Source organism: Lissotriton vulgaris, chromosome 9 (assembly GCF_964263255.1).
Source record: "Lissotriton vulgaris chromosome 9, aLisVul1.2, whole genome shotgun sequence".
Taxonomy (NCBI): Eukaryota; Metazoa; Chordata; class Amphibia; order Caudata; family Salamandridae; genus Lissotriton; species Lissotriton vulgaris.
Window position 1 is genome coordinate 856,975,473 of NC_141697.1, and position 21,966 is coordinate 856,997,438.

General features: G+C 44.8%; 1 protein-coding gene across 1 annotated transcript in view; it reads left to right on the forward strand.

Moving 5' to 3' along the window:
• Positions 1 to 21,966, forward strand: part of LOC147692369 (cytochrome P450 2G1-like) — a 331,029-nt gene that overhangs the window by 128,428 nt on the left and 180,635 nt on the right. The window contains exon 4 of the mRNA XM_086938589.1: positions 16,149 to 16,309. Coding sequence (XP_086794715.1) covers positions 16,149 to 16,309 — 161 coding nt within the window. The remainder of the gene's footprint in view (positions 1 to 16,148; positions 16,310 to 21,966) is intronic.

Here is a 21,966-nt window from a genome sequence, read left to right on the forward strand (position 1 = left end):
CGTTATGGGACAAGGTGTCAAACAGGAGTGCGTATTAGCACCCACCCTTTTTAATTTGTATATGTGTGATTTGGTTCCTGCCTTAAATCAAGTCAATAGTCATGCTCCCAAACTTGCGATTCAACCCATCTCCTCTCTGCTGTAAGCAGACAATGACGTCTTGCTCAGCCAGACGCCAGTAGGGCTTCAAAGACTGCTAGTAGCCCTAGCCACAGACTGTCTGGCAAATGATATGCAGATTAGCTATGAAAAAACAAAACATAGTCATGTTTGGCTGGAAAAAGAGAAAACCACAACAATGGTATCTCGATAACCACAGTCTGACTAACACAAATCAATATAAATATTTGGGTTGCTGGCTGAAAAATAAAGGTGGGCACCTACTACACTTGAATTCATTAACACCTTCCATGCTCATGACGAGTTGAGCTCGTCATGAGGCACGGCGCTCCGGTGCTCATGATGAGCTCAGCTCGTCATGAGCGGTGGAACGTTCACACGCGGGGATAATTCCCCTGCTGTGCTGAGCAATCCACGGGAACGGGTGCAGCTGTGACGAGCTCAGCTCGTCATGAGCACTGGAGCGCCGTGACTCATGACAAGTTGAGCTCGCCATGAGCATGGGGGCGCTGTGCACGACCCCCGCCCCCCAGCACAGCAGGGGGATTACCCCCAGTAGCGACGGGGTTAAAACCAAAATTAGCCTCACTGTAAGGTACTTTTGAACAATATTCAAGGGCACATACAGGTTCTCTTTTGAGGGATTGATGAAAATAGTCTCTGCTAAACTAGTGCCATCATTGTCATATGGTTCAGAAGCCTACCCGGGAAATCTGGGGGCTTTTTTAAACAGGGCACAGAGTGCGGTCTTCAGGTCTATATTTCGACTGCCAGGCAATACCTCGCCAGCTCAAATTAGGCTGGAATTCACATTACAGGATCAACTGCTTCTGCAAAGGGGCTGTATAATAAAAAAAAACTTGCATTCCACAAGATCTGCTGAGCAAGGATCATTAAAACAGCTCTTCTGGAAGGAAACTGCATGTCATGACAGCATGAATCACACGAATCCCTGGTTGCAAGCCCTAGACAAAGCATTGATGCATACAGGTTTAAGGGAGCTCTGGAACTTAAAATCACCTCATTTTTTGTTTATACCAGCCTTGAACAGAAACATAAAAAGAATGTCAAGGAAATCTGATCTAAAAGCATTTATAAATAGAAAACATGCTCCCCTGGTGCTGAGCAGCTACAACAGAAAAGGCCCACAAACATACATCAATGAATCTTTTTCTTCTCACTTTAAGATGAAATTTCTGCAGCTTTATATGCGCTCTTTTCTGTCATTAGATCTGTCACCACCATGGGTGGACATACCTGAGTCAAAACTATGCCATCTATGCAATCTTTCACAAGAGTCACAAACTCATCTGCTTTGCATTTGCACTATACTATTGGCAGACCACAGTAGATTGCTTAAGCCCCTATGGATCAAGGAGGGATCACAGATATTTCCATTAGCCATCAATTTCTTATTGATCAATGAGCAGCAACAGGTGATAACAAAACTGGTAAAATGTCTAGGGTGCATTGAGAAGTAACTCAAATCAAGTTCAGAAGTCAAAAAAGAAAAAGGGTCAGATCAGTGAATACCAGCCGTGCTAAAAATAAACAGTTGCATTCTAACAGACTGTACTGTATCTTCTTTTTCTTAATCAAAGACACTTTTATCAAGTTGTTAGCCGTTTACAAAATACGTATTTTAACCCATTGTTACCTGTGAGAAACACAGAGGTCGAATTTTGAATTGTCCACAGAATGATTGAGAACTGGAAAAATTGTGATAACAGCTAATATTCTGATTTTATGTGTCATGTTAGGTACTTTGACAGACTTTATTGTCTAAATAAAGTATTCTCGTTCGATTTTGGCCAATGCTTTAAACTTTAGAACTGGAGAAAAAATGTTGGAATCCCAGCCACAGAGTAAAGAACTGTGAGTCTGGGCAAACGACTTACGATCTGATTTAGATTTCAGAGGAGGGAATACTCCATTCACAAATGTGATTACAAGTGATTTATATCCTATGGTACTTGTAATATGGCCGATGGGATATCTGTCATTTTTATGATGGATTAACCCATCTGCCCAGCTCTAAATCAGTTCCTTAATCTCCCAGTACACAAAAACAAAAAATGTGTAAAGATATCTTGCAGTCAATTGAAGCACTTCAGTGCCTTAAGCGAAACTTGTGCAAAATAAAATTGCAGCAATAAATAAGTGGGCCACATCCAGTGTGTCCCCAAGAGCATCAATTGGGCGCTGTCCCTGGAAGCTGACAAGCATCCACCCACAGATGGGTGGAGTTGAAGACAGTATCAACCTGTAGGCTAGTGACGCCTTCATCAAAATCAGCTAGTGTGCAACCTGTAATGACAGATAGACCACTATTTTGAAATGCCTAGTCTATTTGCCACTGCTGCACTGTTCTCTGTGGAGGAAGGCTTGTGCCTGCACTGGGGGCAGCATCTTTTTCTACACTGCCTTTCTCTGTGCCGATCCCCCCATCTAATGAATGTGCACCAAGGCTTGGAGCAGGAAAATTGACCCAATAAACTCTACAGCCTCAGGGGCCTATAGAGTTGTGCAGACGTAGATTCTTACTTTAAGGCAGCCAGGTGAAATCTCAATGTCGATAAATGCTCACTGTTGTCTAGCACTTCGTTTTCTTTGCTATATGAATTCTGTTATTGGTCTTAGTTGAGTGAAAAAATGCAGATGTCCACCTCACACAAAGGGCCTCATTACGATGTCAGTCAGAAAGACTCCGAACGGCAGTCAGATTCACCGAGACTGTGTCGGAATCTATGTTTCGAACTCGGTCTGAATAATGTCTGACAGACCAAATAAAGTGTACTCAGTCAGAAAGCAAACCCTTTGGTCAGTCCGAATCTGTTTTGACCGGCATCCGGAAACTCCAAGAAGGTCGAAGCTGGATCATACAGCTCCACGGACTATGTTTCTGACCGACGTATTACGATGTCAGCCTTTCCGATTTGATCTGTCTGAAAAGGAAAGGCTGTCAGAAGCTGACTTTGGTATCCCCTAGGAGTACCCCTTCATCCTCAGGCCTCCGGTTGTGGACCGTGGGGTTACCCATGGGACCCCTCTTTCAAACCATCCACAGTGTGGCAGGCATCATGGCGTGCCTGCCACAGGATGCAGGGTTTTCCACAACCACCCCTTTTTTCAATGGGAGCCTATGTTGTCTTTTGGAACACAGGCTTCTATTGAAGTCAATGGGAGACTTTCCGATCGGTGTTCGGAAGCAACGTAATCGGTCGGTTTGACTCGCCAAACACGAGATGGTCGAAATGCAAACAGACTGACATCATAATGAACCCCAAAGTTTCAATCCAGGTTAGAATATGCTTATTTATTACGCATGCGTTTCTTTTTTGTTTCTTATTATTTGCTTATGGCACCTGAAGCTGCTTTGAAATGTATAATGAGAAAATGTACATTATACTGCCATCTACGGTGTCAATCTCAGTAGAGTGGATGGGGAAAAGAAAGAATGAGAAGGTATGTGGATAGTGCTCTCTCAAAATCTGTGCAGGTTTGATGGACACTTGGTGAATGGTAGGTTAGCGCACTTTGGTGATTTCAGCTTCCAATGCTCCCTATTCTGAGTGCTTCTTTTAATGGCCTTTATTAAATGAACATAGGGCATGTAATACTTGTTTTGGGCTCAATGTGCTAAACAACACCCATTATGGTTATTTGCCAACCTACTCATTATCCTTTTGAAGTTTGAGATCGTCCTAAACCTACTATGTGAGCAACCAAGCAAGGAACAGCAAGTTTAAGTGCTCTAAGAGCAAACATATTTTTTGTCTGCAGAGAATTCAACCGCTGCATTTGCAGCTGAGAGATGTAATATACATTCTTTGCTGCTCCCTTGCTGGTGGCTTCCTTTGGTCCTGTAATCAAGTTTTTATTTTTAAATGTAAGACCTGAAGGTCCTCGAATTTGCAGATGGAGATAGCTAGAGGTGGTGGGCTGGGATGCATATCCTACAATATTTACCAGTCTTTAATAGCTCTTTGGATGATAACCAAGGTGGTGGAAAAGCCTATTCTGGTCAACGTGTCCCAGAGAGTTATTAAAAAAAGCACTGCATTCAATCTCTATCAGGGACTACGACAAGCTTGTGCACTAGCCCCAATTCTCTCTCATCCACCAATCAGCTCAGCACAAGTGAACTTGCACGCCCCGATGTTGAGTAACACCACACTACCATTCTTGATGTATACTGATGACCAGATTCTTCTTAGCCGAACAAAAGTTGGCCGCTACAGAATTCTGAATTCTACAGCTCAATGGTCAGCTACCAACACCATGACCATCAACTTAAAAAAAGTCAAAAACAATGTCTCTTAGAACGTCTCCATGGCAATCAAATCAGTGGTATTTGAGTGTCTGCAAAATTGAAGAAGTGCAGGAATGCAAATACCTGAGCGTGCTTCTGGACAACATAGGCTCCTTTAACCCCTTGGGCGCGGCCGCGATTCTGCGCCTGTGCGGCGTTTTTTGAAGTGGGCGGGTTTATGACGGCTCCCAGTCGTCATCAGCACACGCCCACCATAGTGCATGACGGCTGGGGGCCGTCATCAGCATCGAAGGTGTTAAACCACATCTGGAGCGAAATCCGTCACCCTTACAGCTGCATTTATGCGCATCAAAGCAGTCACAGGATCTTCCACTTATCTACCTTTACTGAAAATAATTCAGGCAAAACTAATTCACACTAATATATATGGAAGCAAAATCCAGAGGGGAAGGGATAGTGCCCTTCTGGTTAAAGTCATTACTAAGGTCTTCAAATCGCTGTTCTCTCTGCCAGCATACACGTCACCAGCCCAGCTACGCCCTGAATTTGGCCTAGTCAAACACTTAATAGCAAGGGAGGGCCCCTTCATTAATCTTTTTTTATCAACTAAGGGAGGCCTTCAGAGGAACACTTTGCTCCCTCCTTTGGATAGAAATAAACAGAAGGGCCCACTCTCCAGCCAGGAACTACTTCGAAACCTACCTGCCATCATTAGACCTAGCAGACCTATAGAAATCCTTCAGTACCTACAATCCAATCAAAACAACAGTCAACAAATGCATTAAGGCCCGCTCACTGCTTGAAGACAAGGGACTCTTTGCTAGGAGAATTACACTGACATCGTACACTGAACTAGCACCTCAGCCGGATTGGTGTCAGTACAACGCGATGTATTACAACGCGTTCCGTTACAACGCGATTTTTACATCGCAAATACCATTACAATGCATGCCATTACAACGCATGGCATTACATAGCAGATACTTTTACAACGCATGGCATTACATCGTGAGTATAGGTAAGTATATCTTTTTTAAAAAAAATGTAATAAAGTTAATTAAATTAATTTAAAATAATAAAAATAATATAACATTTTTAAAACAGTAATTAATTTAATTATAGTAATTTAATTAATATTAAAATTGATATTAATTTAATATATTTAAAATAATATAATTAATGAAATATAAAAAATTTATAAATAGAAAATAATATAATGTAATTAATTACAATAAATATAATTATAATTTAATTAAGTTAGAAATAATACATAATATAATTATATTTAATAAAATTAAAAGAATTTAATTAATTAAACATTTTTAAATAATATAATTTAATTATAATCGTTTATTAATACAATTAAATTAATAATTGTAAATATAGTTATTAATGTAATTAAATTAAATAAAATTAATTTAATTAATTTAATTTATATAAAGTCGTAATACCCCTGTACCCCAAAAAACAAACCCAGCCCTAAAACCTAAAAACACCCCTGTACCCCAAAACCCAAACCCTGCCCTAAAACCTAAAAACACCCCTGTACCCCAAAACCCAAACCCAGCCCTAAAACCTAAAAACACCCCTGTACCCCAAAAAACAAACCCAGCCCTAAAACCTAAAAACACCCCTGTACCCCAAAACCCAAACCCTGCCCTAAAACCTAAAAACACCCCTGTACCCCAAAACCCAAACCCAGCCCTAAAACCTAAAAACACCCCTGTACCCCAAAACCCAAACCCTGCCCTAAAACCTAAAAACACCCCTGTACCCCAAAACCCACCCCTGCCCTAAAACCTAAAAACACCCCTGTACCCCAAAACCCAAAGCCTGCCCTAACACCTAAAAACACCCCTGTACCCCAAAACCCAAACCCTGCCCTAAAACCTAAAAACACCCCTGTACCCCAAAACCCAAACACTGCCCTAAAACCTAAAAACACCCCTGTACCCCAAAACCCAAACCCTGCCCTAAAACCTAAAAACACCCCTGTACCCCAAAACCCAAACCCTGCCCTAAAACCTAAAAACACCCCTGTACCCCAAAACCCAAACACTGCCCTAAAACCTAAAAACACCCCTGTACCCCAAAACCCAAACACTGCCCTAAAACCTAAAAACACCCCTGTACCCCAAAACCCAAACCCAGCCCTAAAACCTAAAAACACCCCTGTACCCCAAAACCCAAACCCTGCCCTAAAACCTAAAAACACCCCTGTACCCCAAAACCCAAACACTGCCCTAAAACCTAAAAATACCCAAACACCCCAAAACATATACATCAGTACCCCAAAACATATACTCCTATACTCATACTTATTTTAAAAAATACTTAAATTAATATATTTAATTTATAATATTTAAAAACGAAATAAATATTTTTTAATAATTAATAATAATTAAATCAATTATAAAATATTAAATAAAATTAAAAAAAAATTAAATACTTACCAATACTTACGATGTAATGGTATGCGTTGTAATAGCATCTGCTATGTAATGCCATGCGTTGTAATGGCATGCATTGTAATGGTATTTGCGATGTAATAGCTGCGTTGTAACAGCATTACGTTGTAAAAGATGCGTTGTAGCAGTAACACACCCCTCAGCCATACCTGGGCACAGCCATTAAAGCACAACTTAAAACAGTTTTAATAAAATATTGAATGGGTTGCTTGCCACCATTAATACTCCTGCCCCCTCACCCTCGTGGAAGCATGCAAACAATACTGGACTGTGCCGGATGTGGGTCAGGCTCTGAGACATTGTTCCACCGGATATGCATCTTTAAAAGAACATGGATGATCGAAAAAGCATACTATGACCATTCTGGAACCAGAGGGGCCTGCACAGCTGCAGTCCAGCAATTTTAATTTTATAAACAGTTGGTTCATTTGGGTACACAATATTTCTTTTACCTTCTCATAGATTATGTAGAATTGTGAAGTGAACAACAGAATCCAAGGCCAACTGTGTATTTATGTACTATTTTATAAATTCTTATATCATGTATTAGTTTCAAGATAGGCTGTACAAAAATAGACTATACAAACAGTGAACAAATAGTGCAAATAGTGACTTGTAGTGCTCAGTGCTTACGGCGCAACAATGACCAACAAAACTGTACAATTATTATATACAAAGAGAAGTGCAAAACAATAATTTGGCGTGGTCTATGCTGATTTCAATTATAAAACTGTACACTGCATTTGTCAGTGCTTAATTCAGAATATTAATACAGCGGATCCACTTATTAGTCGATGTTTCAACCCTGGACGAGCGCAAATGGGGCGTCACACACGGGTCTTCATCAGGACTGTGGGGGGGGGGCAGCAAACAGCCTACATGATTTAAAGGAGATGTTTTAGGATTGGATTCTGGCAAAGACTAAAGACTTCACATATCTATGTTGGTAATGGGACTCACCTTCAAGCAAACCCAGCCGGGTTTAAGGTGGAGTGGGAACTGTATTCATATGTTCTGGTACAAAAGGAGTCCCTAATTAGTACTATCATTCATACGTACAATTTGTGTGTTTTATTAAAACACTATTCACTTGTTTCTTACCTGTCGGCGTAGTGAATAAATGCACACCCGACACTAGTTGTAATTAACGGCTCATCAAAGTGTAAAAGCCAGACTGGAAAGAATAGGGCATAGATTTAGGGGTACTTTCAATATTATGCCACTACATACAGTGCTATCAAAAGATACCTTTCTCGGGCTCACCTGGGTATCTTGATAGATATGGCATAATATTGAAATTACCCCTAAATCTATGCACTATTCTTTCCAGTCTGGCACCTCAGTAACCTCAGTCCCGAACCGTTACTCAGCACCTACTGGGTGGAATATCTATCAAGATACCCAGGTGAGCCAGAGAAAGGTATCTTTTGATAGCACTGTATGTAGTGGCATAATATTGAAAGTACCCCTAAATCTATGCCTGAAGAGGCTCTTGCCAGGAAGACAGGAGATGGATGTGAGGAATAATCCATGGTAGCTTCTGCTCTTTTGTAATCCCTCCCCAAAGCAGCCACCAATGTGATCTCATCCCTGATGCAGCCCCTTGCAATCATTCCCACCACTGTTGAGGGTCATGAAAATGCTCCATTTCAATGACCAGCATACAAAATGTCTCTGATGCATCCCATGTGTGGGGGCATTAGTTTTACATTTTCAAAAACAAACTCTTCACTCTGGGAGATTTATTTTTAAATGTGAAACTTCGGAAAAGTTTGATGGCCGGCCGTCATATTGGATAGAGCCATCCTTCAAATTGATCGAACACTAACTGGAACCACCAGGACAACAGTTCCTGACAATGTGTAGGCATGTTGATGGGGTGACAGGCATCTTTAAATTTGATAGACAGGATGTCTGTCATAGCAACAGAGTAAAGTTCACTGTGACCCTGATGAACATTAAACCATTCGTCAAATCTTGATCACCCCCCAAGTCAAGAAATTATTGACCACAAATGAGAACTGGGATTCATTTAATTGCAGAGCTCAGCGGTGAAGCTCTTAGCTTCGGTTTATACAGTCAGAGACAGCAAAGGCAGTTCATGCAGGGTTTTTATGAAGATCTCCGGAAGGCAGACCAGAGTCTTATACAATGTGTATAGCGTAATCTTGACACACTTTGCTACAAACTAAAGTTGCCGGCTATAGGGCCAGAGATAATGCACACCGGTCTAGGAAGAATGTAAATAAATATCACCTATATAAAAGACAATGTTATGAATATGGGAAGACAACTGGTAAAGGCCTGGCACAAAGGATTAGGTGCATGGAGGCCGAACGTGCAATCATCACTATTGAATGTCCATCTGGGAGATTGGTTAAAACTCCATCTGAAATCCTGAAAGCTTTTAGAGCATTCTTTGAAGAATTATACACTGAGGGCTCTACAGGACATGCGTTGATTATACAGGATTCACCTAGTACTACTCTCAGTCCAGAGGATCGTGAGTATTTGGATGAACCTATACCATTGGATGAGCTTACAGAGGCTATTAGCTCCTTGGCAAGCGGTAAGGCAGCAGGTCCCGATAAGTTGCCTACAGAATTCTATAAAATCTTCTTTCCTGAACTAAAATGAGATATGCTCAAAACGTTTCAGGAAGCACAAAAGGGGCATTCTACAGCATCTTGGGATTTAGCCAACATTGTTCTTTTTAAAGAGAAGGGCAAGTCTCCTTCAGAATCAATCAATCAATCAATCAATCAGTGACACTTATAAAGCGCGCTACATACCCGTGGGGTCTCAAGGCGCTGGGGGGGGGGGAGCCGCTACTGCTCGAACAGCCAGGTCTTCAGCTTCTTCCTGAAGGAGAGGTGGTCTTGGGTCAGGCGCAGGTCGGTCGGGAGGGAGTTCCAGGTCTTGGCGGCCAGGTGGGAGAAGGACCTTCCTCCTGTAGTCGCTCTTCGGATGCGGGGGACGGCGGCGAGGGCGTGGTTGGCTGATCGGAGGTGGCGTTTGGGAGCGTAGAAGTTGACTCGGCTGTTGAGGTAGCTCGGGCCTTGGTCGTGTAGGGCTTTGTGTGCGTGGGTGAGGAGGCGGAAGGTGATTCTTTTGTTGACGGGGAGCCAGTGAAGGTCTCGCAGATGTCCGGAGATGTGGCTGGTTCGTGGGATGTCGAGGATGAGTCTGGCTGAGGCGTTCTGGATCCGCTGGAGTCTCTTCTGGAGCTTGGCGGTGGTCCCGGCGTAGAGGGCGTTGCCGTAGTCCAGTCGGCTGGTGACGAGGGCCTGGGTGACGGTCTTCCTGGTCTCGGTGGGGATCCACCAGAAGATCTTCCGTAGCATGCGTAGGATGTTGAAGCATGCCGAGGAGACGTTGTTGACTTGCCTGGTCATGGAGAGGGAGGAGTCCAGGATGAAGCCCAGGTTGCGTGCATGGTCTGTCGGTTTGGGTGCGGTGCCCAGGGCGGGAGGCCACCAGGAGTCGTCCCAGGCGGAGGGAGAGGAGCCCAGGATGAGGACCTCCGTCTTGTCCGAGTTCAGTTTCAGGCGGCTGGTCGTCATCCACTCGGCTACCTCTTTCATCCCTTCGTGCAGGTTGGCTCTGGCGGCGGCGGGGTCGTTGGTCAGGGAGAGGATCAGCTGGGTGTCGTCGGCGTAGGAGATTATGCTGAGGTTGTGTTTGCGTACGATGGCCGCGAGGGGGCTCATGTAGACGTTGAAGAGGGTGGGGCTCAGAGATGATCCTTGGGGGACGCCGCAGATGACTTCGGTGGCCTCTGACTTGTACGGTGGTAGGCGGACTCTCTGTGTTCTCCCGTCGAGGAAGGAGGTGATCCACTCCAGCGCCTTGTCCTGGATTCCGACGTTGCTGAGGCGCCGTACTAGGGTGCGGTGGCAGACCGTGTCGAATGCCGCGGAGAGGTCTAGGAGGATGAGGGCCGCTGTTTCTCCATTGTCCATCAGGGCTCGGATGTCGTCGGTGGCGGCGATGAGGGCGGTCTCGGTGCTGTGGTTGGCTCGGAAGCCGGACTGTGAGGGGTCGAGGGATCCGTTCGTCTCGAGGAAAGCGGCCATCTGCTTGTTGACGGTCTTCTCGATGACTTTGGCTGGAAACGGGAGGAGCGAGATGGGGCGGTAATTCTTGAGGTCGGTGGGGTCCGCTGTTGGTTTCTTGAGTAGGGCGCTGAGTTCGGCGTGTTTCCAGCTCTCGGGGAAGATGGTGGTGTCGAGGGATGTGTTGATGATGTCTCGCAGGTGGGGTGCGATGACAGCGTCGGCTTTGTTGAAGACGTGGTGAGGGCAGGGGTCGGTCGGTGATCCGGAGTGGATGGAGTTCATCGTGCGGATGGTGTCTTCGGTGCTGATCGGGGTCCAGGCGCGGAGGGTGGTGGTGGGGGGTGGTTGTTCGGTCATGGTGTGCGTTGGTTGGTTGTTGAAGCTGTTGTGTATGTCCGCGATCTTGTTGTGGAAGTATGAAGCCAGGGAGTTGCAGAGGTCTTGCGATGGGGTGATGTCGTTGTTTCCTGCGCTGGGGTTGGAAAGCTCTTTGACGATGTTGAAGAGTTCCTTGCAGTTGTGTGCGTTGTTGTCCAACCGGTCCTTGAATGCTGTTTTCTTGGCGGCGCGGATCAGCTGGTGGTGTTTCCGGGTGGCAAGTTTGAAGGAGGTCCTGTTGTCCGGTGTCGGTTCCCTTCTCCAGACTTTCTCGAGGGCTCGGCAGTTCTTCTTGGAGCTCTTGAGTTCGTCGGTGAACCATGGGGCTTTCTTGCTGCCGGGTCTGCTGGGCGGGGTCCTCAGTGGGGCGAGTTCGTCCGCGCAGTTGCTGATCCACTTCGTGAGGTTGTCGGCGGCCTGGCTGGGGTTCGCTGAGCTGGCAGGAGGGTGCTGGCTCAGGGAGGTGGCGAGCTGGTCTGCTGTGATCTTGTTCCAGCTTCTGCGGGCGGTCTGTTGCTGGTGGTGGTGGGTCGTTGTTTTCTTGAAGGTGAAGTGGACGCAGCTGTGGTCCGTCCATTGAAGCTCTGTGGTGTGGCTGAAGTTGATGTCCTTGCTGGATGAGAAGACAGCGTCGAGTGTGTGTCCGGCGAGGTGGGTGGGGGTGGACACCAGTTGCTTGAGTCCCAGGTTGGTGAGGTTGTCGAGCAGGGTGCTGGTGTTGCGGTCGTTGTTGTTCTCCAGATGGAAGTTGAGGTCTCCCAGGAGGATGTAGTCAGCGGAGGGGAGGGCATGTGGGCTGACGAAGTCGGCGATGTCCTCGCTGAATTGTGTGCGTGGTCCAGGGGGTCGGTAGATCAGGGTGCCTCTGAGGGTGGTGTTCGGGTTGGTGTGGATCTGGAAATGCAGGTGTTCGGCGGTGGTCAGGGAGTTGTCGGTGCTGGTCGTGAGACGGATGGTGCTCCTGTGGATGATGGCGATGCCTCCTCCCATCTGGTTGGCGTTTCGGTCCCTCCGGACGATCTTGTAGCCCTCTGGGATGGCGATGGCGATGTCGGGAGCTGAAGAGGCGTTCATCCAGGTCTCCGTGAGGAAGGCAACGTCTGGAGCTGTGGTGTCGAGGAGGTTCCAGAGTTCGATGGCATGTCTGTGGATGGAGCGGGTGTTGAGCAGGATGCACTTGAGGTGGGTACTGCTGGTGTTCGGCTTGGTGGGTGCTGGTGCGAGGCAGGTCCGGATGCAGGTGAACTTGCAGGCGTGGCAGCTGAAGGGTCCGTGGGTACGTCGTGGAGAGGCTTGATGGCATTCTGGGAGTCGGCCGGTGTTGAGAGCGGTGAGGGTGGCGGCGGAGTACGTCAGGCGGGTCGGTCGGGGTCTTCGTGGGCCAGGGGTCCTGGCGCTGGTCGCGATCCGGTCGCGGACGGGCGTAGACGGGCTTACCTTTGGCGCGCCTTCGGCGCACAATCGGCGCGCCCGCTGCGCGTGACCGCTGCGCGTCCGCACGGTCGCCATTTAAGGCGAAGTGCGCGGGTGGGCGGAGCAGCTGGGAGGCGGGAGCGGGGAGGGAACAGAAGAGAAAAAGGGGCGGGGCCAATGTCGGTGGCGGGAAGCGAGAGCGGAGGGCGGCGAGGTAGGCGGCCAATCAGGAAGGAAACTGGACACGGCACAGGGGATACAAAGAAATTAACAGGCACAAATTTAGGGCAAAACAAATAAAAACGGTAAAATACGCGAGCAGACGGCAGAAACAGACAAGCACAAATTACGGGCAAAACGAGGAAAAACAGCAAAATACGCGAGCAGACGGCAGAAACAGACAAGCACAAATTACGGGCAAAACGAGGAAAAACAGCAAAATACGCGAGCAGACGGCAGAAACAGACAAGCACAAATTACGGGCAAAACAAGGAAAAACAGCAAAATACGCGAGCAGACGGCAGAAGCAGACAAGCACAAATTTAGGGCAAAACAACTGGGAAACCAGAGGGGAGCGACCACGGCGTCAGCGAGGCAGAAGGCAGGCAGAGGGGAACACACGCAGCAGCTGGTGGCCGTGCGGCGCGGGGGTGTCCCACAAGTGGGTCATATCAGGATCTTATTGACCAATTTATGTATTAAATTGCGATGAAAAAATGTATGCAAAGATTATGGCCATGCGGTTATTAAGAGTCATTTCTCCTTTGGTCTCAGCCCAACAGCATGGTTTTATTCCCGGAAGAGGCAAAGTCAACCATATTAGCAGGGTGGTTACTCTGCTAGAGTTGGCTAATGTTCATGAAGCACTGCTTGGAACAGTGCTACTTTACGCCGAAAAGGTATTTGACCATGTGGAATTGTTATGGACAACTATGCAGATGCAAAATTTTGAGCCTGTTTCATTAATGCAATTAATGTTATGTACAGGTCTCCTACAGCTCGAATCTGTGGATTTGGATTAGAATCTAAACCAATATCTTTTTTTTTTTTTTTACAGAGATGTATATAGCGCGAACTTGACCTGGTTTCGGGTATCAGAGCACTTTACATAGTAACAGTTGCGTTACATGAGGACACATTCATTTTTTGTTAGGCACAGGAGATTAAGTCCATCTGCCCAGAATCACAGGATGTTCAGCGTCATTGCTGAGACTCAAACCTGATTCCACAGATTTGAGGTTGCGCGCCCTAGCCGTTAGGCCAACTCCTCTCCCCCAATTGATTTCTAGAGTGACCAGGTAAGGCTGCCCTTGCTCCCATCTACTGTTTGCTTTATATATTTATGATTTTTTGAATATATTAGAAAATAGCCCTATTATTAAGCCGTTGCAATATGGACAGGAAGTATAAGGTGCTAGCCTACACGGATGATGTGGCTATTATCACCCCCAAACCAGCCGTAGCCATATCTGAGATTGAACGCCAAGCACATCAATTTGGGCAGGGATTTGGGTATAAACTAATTATAGCTGAATGTGAAATAATCTGTACTAATCAAGCTCTCTTTAATGCTGCTAGGATTACAGAGGAAGTAGTCTATCTTGGTGTCTGAATTCGAACATGCCTGGACAAAATAGTGTCTACCAACTGGGATCCTATGTTGAGGAAAATTAAAAGTGAATTAGTTAGAATGGAATGCTTACACCTTTCATAAGTCAGAAATGTAATGTATTAAACATGAATATACTACCCAAGGTACTATATTTTTTAGATCGGTACCCTTGGAGCTCAAAAGAAATCAACTTTAGAAACTACAGTCAATTTGTAGTAGCTTTATATGGGCCCAGGGGAAACCACGTAGGGCCATGAAATATTTGAGCCTACCTAGAAAACGTGGGGGTTGGTCGGTACCCATATTCACGCTATATTATTGGGCTTGTTTTCTTCAACACATGCAAACACTGCTTACAGGGAAGGGGCATCTTGAGATGGCAGACACACCATCGATTTATCAAATGGAGTTAAGATCTGAGGCCAACAGAAGCTCTTTTAAATGTATTGAACAAAGCTACTACAGGAAGACCCGTTGTAAGTTTATACAAGCAGCTAGTAAAGTTTGGCAACAGGTTTCGAAGACGTTTGCAACTCAGCAGGTTTTGTCACTACACATCTATTGCAGCGCCACTATTACTACTCTCTATTTTTTGGGACACTACCATGGCCAGGTGGCGACAAAAGGGTATAGTGATTTTGGGGGATTTCTTTGACAAAAATGGTGTTCTGCCTTATTCGACTATGGCAGCAAAATATTCCTTGATAAAGACAGATTTTTTAAAAATATCTCCAGATTCAAGATTATCTACAGAGGAAATCGAATTAAGAAACATTAGCCAAAAAGTATAATCTGATTGAGGAAATTAGATGTGGTGGGAGGATTGGTACTCTGTATCAAGCCCTCATTGGAACACAGCAAGATGATTTAGAGGTTCTGAATCGCAAATAGAATTCTAAACTATCTCACAGTGGTGAAATCCGACAGGATTCTATCACAATCGTGGAGAAGACATTGATTTCTTTCAATCTCCAAGCACAGAATTTCAAGACCATCATTTCTTTATTATAAGCCAACCAAAATATCCCGACGGGGTGGGTCAGATCATGGCAAATGTATGCGCTGCGGAGCTGATTAGGCTGAAAGCCTGCATATGGTTTTTTTCTGCCCTAAGCTGAGACAGTTGACAGGGGGATTGAGACCTTTTTGACAGGAATAACCGGGTACAGATCTCTATTACACTGACAATCATGCTTCTGGGAGTGCTGGAAGAGTCTATGATCAGCCAGGAGCTGTACCAACGTAGGTATTTGATTTTTATGGCTGTTGCAGTGGCCCGGCCATGGATAGCTTCATTCTGGCTCCAAAAAGAACCCCTGTCATTCAAAATATGGAGAGGAAGATTCTATGCCATTTGTAATCTAGACGCTAGTCTGTATGCCCTTTAAGGGCCACAGAAACGCACACCATGAATAACAATCTGGGGCACAATGCTTGAACATATGGGGTGATGTAATTGTATATATACTGAGAAATTAAAATATGTTTTTTTTGTTATTTCCATACTTTTATTGTGCTCACCCAGAATGAATGAATGAATGAATTATGCAAAATATGAATTTTCCATACTAATTCTAGAATGTTACTTGGTTGTTTTGTATTATCCATTTGCGCCAAATCTTAACTTCAATTATACATTTAAATCTTGCACAAACATGTTAACTGGCTTAATAAAAAAAGATTAGAAAAAAACAAATGAGAACTGAAGGTTACACAGATGCCTGTAAAGAGTCCAGTCCTTAATGTTTGTTATATAGTAAATTCTCCAACTCAAAGAGCAGCTTTTATTGTGCTTGTCAATCATTTTTTTCTTTTCATTGACCTAGGATCATTGTTTGACCCCACGTCAATTCTCACCCTTGCTTTCTCAAACATCATCTGCTCCATCGTGTTCAATGAACGCTTTGACTACGACAACAAGGAAAGTGCTGAATTAGTCAGAAAGGCTAGTGAAATCTTTGAACACATGAGCTCTGGCTGGGGGCAGGTAAGAAAGACTTTATAAACTCAAATAAGTATTTCTTGTATTTAAAAAATATGATAGCTTAAAAAAAGACACACAACAGCAGTAATGTTGGATATTCTGAAAGCAGCACAAGAATATGATCAAAGTAGCCCTATTGTAAATAGAACGCGAATTGTTATAAGCTGGATCATTTAAAATGTTATGTTTCAGGATAATCCTCAAGGATTTCTGCATGTGTTCATGGTCTACAATAAAAGAATGCACTTCTATCCACTGGTGCCCACTAGCACAAGGCCTGCACAAATGCAAATCAGAACCTGTTCACTTCTACCAGCCTATATACATCCTCAGCAGTCATGCAATAAGACTATCCCAACAACATTAACCAGTCTGACAACTAAGTAACAGAATTATACTAACATTACTAACATTAAACCAATGTCAGTATTATAGCCAAACCTGTTACACACACCGGACAAAACTTATTCTAAGTCTTATGCCATGAGCAAGAATAGCCATTCTTGGCATCTTCATGATGATTACGAATTCGGAGAGAGAGAGTCAGTTGCCAAGTGTGTGAGTAATTTCATATGTTTGCAACCTTCTTTCTACTGGGAACCATTTCCTCTGGTAGTACTTGAGTCTCTCATGACAGCTTGCCAAACTAGGACTTCTGGGGCACTCCTTTGCCCTTTGGTCATATTTTCCTTAATATGGCCTTGAACCACAGAAAATGTATTTTTTCTTTCTTTTTTAACATCCGTTCTGCTTTTTAAAATTTATTTTCAAATAAAACGGGCCCCAGAGACCATCTAAGCTGGAGACTGTGGGAGAGTTCCATTGCCCCCACGCTCCCTCTTGCCTGGCTTTGAAGAGCTGGCTTGGAAGCCACCATTTCTTTTCTCTGCCACCTATGGTTAGCACATGTGACTTGCAGCCACGGCCCGTGGAGGGATTTTCGATGGGGCGGGGCGGGGGAGGGGCAGGGTGGGGGTGCTAAAAACTGGAGTATGGATAATTGAAGGTAAGTAAACAATTTAATTGATAAAACGAATTTCGTAGCGCGCCCTGCATCGCATTTTGCGATGCAGGGCGCGCTACGAAATTCGTTTTATCAATTAAATTGTTTACTTACCTTCAATTATCCATACTCCAGTTTTTAGCACCCCACCACCCTGTCCCTTCTGAGGTAATTGAAATTTTTATGGTCAAGTATGTCCCCTATCGTGTACCCCAACGTCTCCATGTACGTGCTTAAAGTACATGTAATTTCCCTCCATGACTGAATATGAAGACGCACATGCATTTGCGTCCAACGTTAACATGTCCTCTATCAGATCCACCATGAATGGATCGATAATTCAGTTTCTAAACATGCCATGCCAACGTCTTTACATGGTACACTTTTACGTTTTCCTGGCTCTGCCGAGCTAGGCCCTGATTTCTGACTTCGAACCACTTCTGTCTCTGCCTCTGAAAGCTGCAGCATGGGAATGTATCCCTGACCTCTGCCTTACTTCCTGCCAAGCGAAGCGGTGCCTGGCTCAACCTGGCCTGCCTGCCAAAACAGTACTTTGCCTTCAAGTTATCGGTTCAGCCTCCTCGAAAACACATTCCAGTCTAGTGATATAGGTAAACATATTCCCGGCTCCAGAGCAAAGGGCCAAGCCTTCCTGTCTCCTTCATGTAATTCATTGCTCCCGTTGCCATAGTAGGCCCATGGCCCCGCGCATTACACGTAGGCACATATGCACGCACTAGCATAGAATAGAATAGAATAGCCTCTGCCCGAGAGACCTTTTACTTCAGATATAATATCCTCCAAACACAAGATATCAGACATGTTATAGGAACAGGTCGATCTGACATGCCAGACTTCTGTCTCCTCTACTAGTGCTAAAGTCAAGCCCCCAGCTCTCCCTAGTTTCACATCAATCACACGTCATACTAAGTGCGCGCGCACCCAGGTCAAAGGTTTCTGCTGACTCTGCAGAATCCTCTATGCATCCACCCACTTATGACCCTTTCTGTGACGTTTCCAGCACACGCCTCTGTGCACACCCTTGTACACGCCTTTTTGTTACGCACATGTGTTCTTATCTTATTCTTTTCACTTGTCATGCCTACTGTATCCATCACCATTGTACAGTTTTACTATATATATTGTGTACTGATACTAAAACGTTGAAATCTTTTGACATCTTTGACATCTTTGCCATCATTGCATATCCCCTCCTGAACCCTTGTATTGATGGATCTGATTTCCATGGCTCGAGCCATTTTTCATTAAAGCCCGTATGACTCAGATACCACGGACTCTGCCTCTCATTTGATTGAGCTATTCTTTTACCTGTCATTAATTATACGGAAAAATTGCACGGTAATTTTATTTACCACATAATTTGGCGCCCGAACAGGGACCCCTCCCCCACCCCACGCGCCGGCGATGCGTCGCAGGCCTTGCCCCCTACCACAGCCGTGACGGACTCCTATGCGCATCTGCAGGTTTCCCTGTATCTCCCTCAGGCCCACGGAGGTGACGGAGACTGCGGTCCAGCATCCAGACGAGGCGGTGAGGAGTGCGGAGGATCCCGACCAGAGCCCAGCCGAGAGAGCAGTGTCCGAGGTGTCCAGAGGCCCACCTGTTCCGAAGCGTCGAGGCGCATGCGTAGTATGTGGCAGTAACCAGACGTCGTAGCAGTCCAGTCCAGTCAAGATTCCGAGGCCTTCCGATTTTGCTTCCCGGTGAGTACCGTTGCTGGGGACGCATCTAGACGGGTGCATTAATTTGTGTCCGGTCAAGACGGGTTTGGGTACACAGATCCGGTCTGTACTGTTTTAGCAGTGCATCTGTACTGTTTAGCAGTGCATCTAGTAATTCAGTAATTCAGTGATTCAGTATTCTAAGTCTTCTAGCATTATCTCTCGAGATTTCCAGTATCGTGTTTTATTACAAACTAGACAGTATCTGTTCGAAATGTTTCAATGTGTTTAATGTCGTGGTATGAAAGATTGTTTGCATTCTATTACTGTGTTTATCGTGTTTGCGTTCAGGTAGAGGTAATCATGCCTCTGTTCTCAAAATTACGTCAGATAGGAACTAGGAAAGGGATACTCGAAGAAGCAGTTCCCGTCCCACCTAGGGACACTCCAGGACATTTTATGTACCATAAGCATGGCTTAGATGCCATTCTGTACTTAGACTTATGGGTGGACCATACAAAGGATCTGGAGGAGAAATACAGATGGCCTGTTACAGGGACATGGGATGCCGAGTGCATCATGAGAGTAGAAGAAGCATTGTGGAGAAAGAAAGCCAGACAATCTCAGAAAGATGCCATAGAATTGTGGCGTAAAGAATCGCATAGAAGAACAGAGAAAGAATTCAGAAAAGCAGAAAAACATAGGGAAGATTCAGAAAAAGACCGAGAAAAAGAACTAATAGAAGAAGGTGAACGAGTTAAAGCAGAACAAATAGATCGACAAAGAAATGCACTTATGAATGGCATGTATCCTCTTCTGACCGAGGGCCTACCTAAGGCTAATCCGGAAATGCCAAGTAATCTACCGCCACCATTGGTTCCGACTAAGCTCCGTCAGACCGCAGCAGACATATTCCTTTCTTCCTATTTAGATGGCGTAGCTCCAGCATATACCAATGTATCCGTACCACCCGTTAATAATGTACAACAGCCTGTTTCGGCTGTTCAAGCCACGACCCCTCCACGTCACCAACTTCCCGTGCATGTTGTCACTTCCCCTACTGCTATTGTTACTACTACCGGCCCCCCTGCTACTGTTCCCCCTACTATTGGTCCTCATAATCCTTTTGCAACAACTGCAACCCAGAGTCCAACCCCATTGAATGTATCTCTTCTACCTGCCATGACCTCAACAGCTACAACACAGTCGGGCTATGCCCACGCTTCCGCTTCAGGAGGTGCCGTAGGAGGCCACCACCGCACCCCGCCACAAGTACATCGAATGACAATCAGAGAATTAGCAACGCAGCGTACTCCGAAAGCAATCACATCGGAAAAGCTTAGACAGTATATTACAGATTGTAGATATGATCCCGTACCCGGCAAGAAAGGGGACATGATGTTAGCCTCGTTACGTCTACGACGTGTTACAGATTATTTGATGACATTACCAGAAATGCCCGATCATCTAGACAAAATATATCATTTTATTCAAACTGGGGAGAGACCAGAATGTATTCGTGAGGCCATGGCATATCAGAAAGCTGAGACACAAGGGTTGATATTACGATTCTTGATTAATTGTTTGATAAGGGAACAAGATCGGCCAGGTATTGTTCAAGAAGAGATGGAGGTACTGACGAAATGGAGTCAGAATATTGCAGATTGTAAACATGATAAACAAAATTGTATAGATGCCATGTCCAGAAAGATCCGTAAAGAAATAGTAGCAATACATATCCGACAGAAGACCGAATGGACAGCCGAGTCAGACAAAAATGATTCCTCAGAGGAGGAAGAAATAGAGAGCCCAGTAGAGAATCAAGATACAATAGCGTACGTAGGTAGAGCGAAGCTTCCTAAACAGTATCCTTTAGACAGACCTTTTGACAGACCCATTCGTCTAGAAAGCAAGAAGCGTTTCCTTTCCCCCATTTCAGAACAATGTTCTCTTGAACATGTATTCCAACATACTGATAAAATACTGAATGAAAGAATAGGTTACAACGAACTTCATACAATGCATGAACAAGAACTAGCACGGTCCGCAGTACAGTGGGCCGATAATTACAGCGTATATAATGGTGATTCAGTAGCGCAAACATTTTTGAGCCTTTCTCCAGACGAACAGCGACTAGCTGGTATGTACATGATCCAACATCTCATTACACTGTTTGAAAATCAGCATTCTGATCCAGGTCCCTTATATAATATATTAGACGACTTACTTCTGAAAAGATGGAGAGGCCTAGGTATCGATTTGATTAATACCATTTTAGAACAACGTCACAAATACAGAACTTTCCTGACTCCACATTTTGTTTCTGTCCCTCCCCCAGTAAGACAGCCATATCACCTAGACAGACAGAATCCCTTACGAGAAGTACATCCAATCCGGAAGCCAGATGATACGCTCCAACGCGTATTCGTATACACTCCTCTGACCAAAATGGAATTATTGGAAATGAAGAAACTAGTACCTTGTCACGATAAAGATCCTGCAGGGTTCCACCGTGAATTAAAGGACATGTTACTGATGGGAGATTACACGTATTCAGACATTCTTAAAATGTTAAAAGTATTGTTGCCGGCAGGGATTTACGAAAAACTGAAAGAGAAAGAATGGGAGGTGGGAGACAAAAAGATTGTCTGGACTGAATTAGAAGACGAAGACAAGACACGTACCCCAGGTTTAGGTCTTGGGGACAAAACTAAAGCATTACCAGGATTATTAGTACAAGTTTTGCCTAGATTACTGACGGTTAAAAAAGAGGACTGGGATGCAATCTCAGCCTGTAAGCAGAAACAAGACGAAGACACTAGTGATTTTTATTCTAGATTCGAGAAATGTTTTATTATTAATAGTGGCCTGAAAACAAGTAGCGAGTCATATCCGCATCTTTTTGTGACCAAATTAGTCGAGAATTCCTTACCCCAGGTTAAGAACCGTGTATTGAAAGTTGAAAGTACATGGCA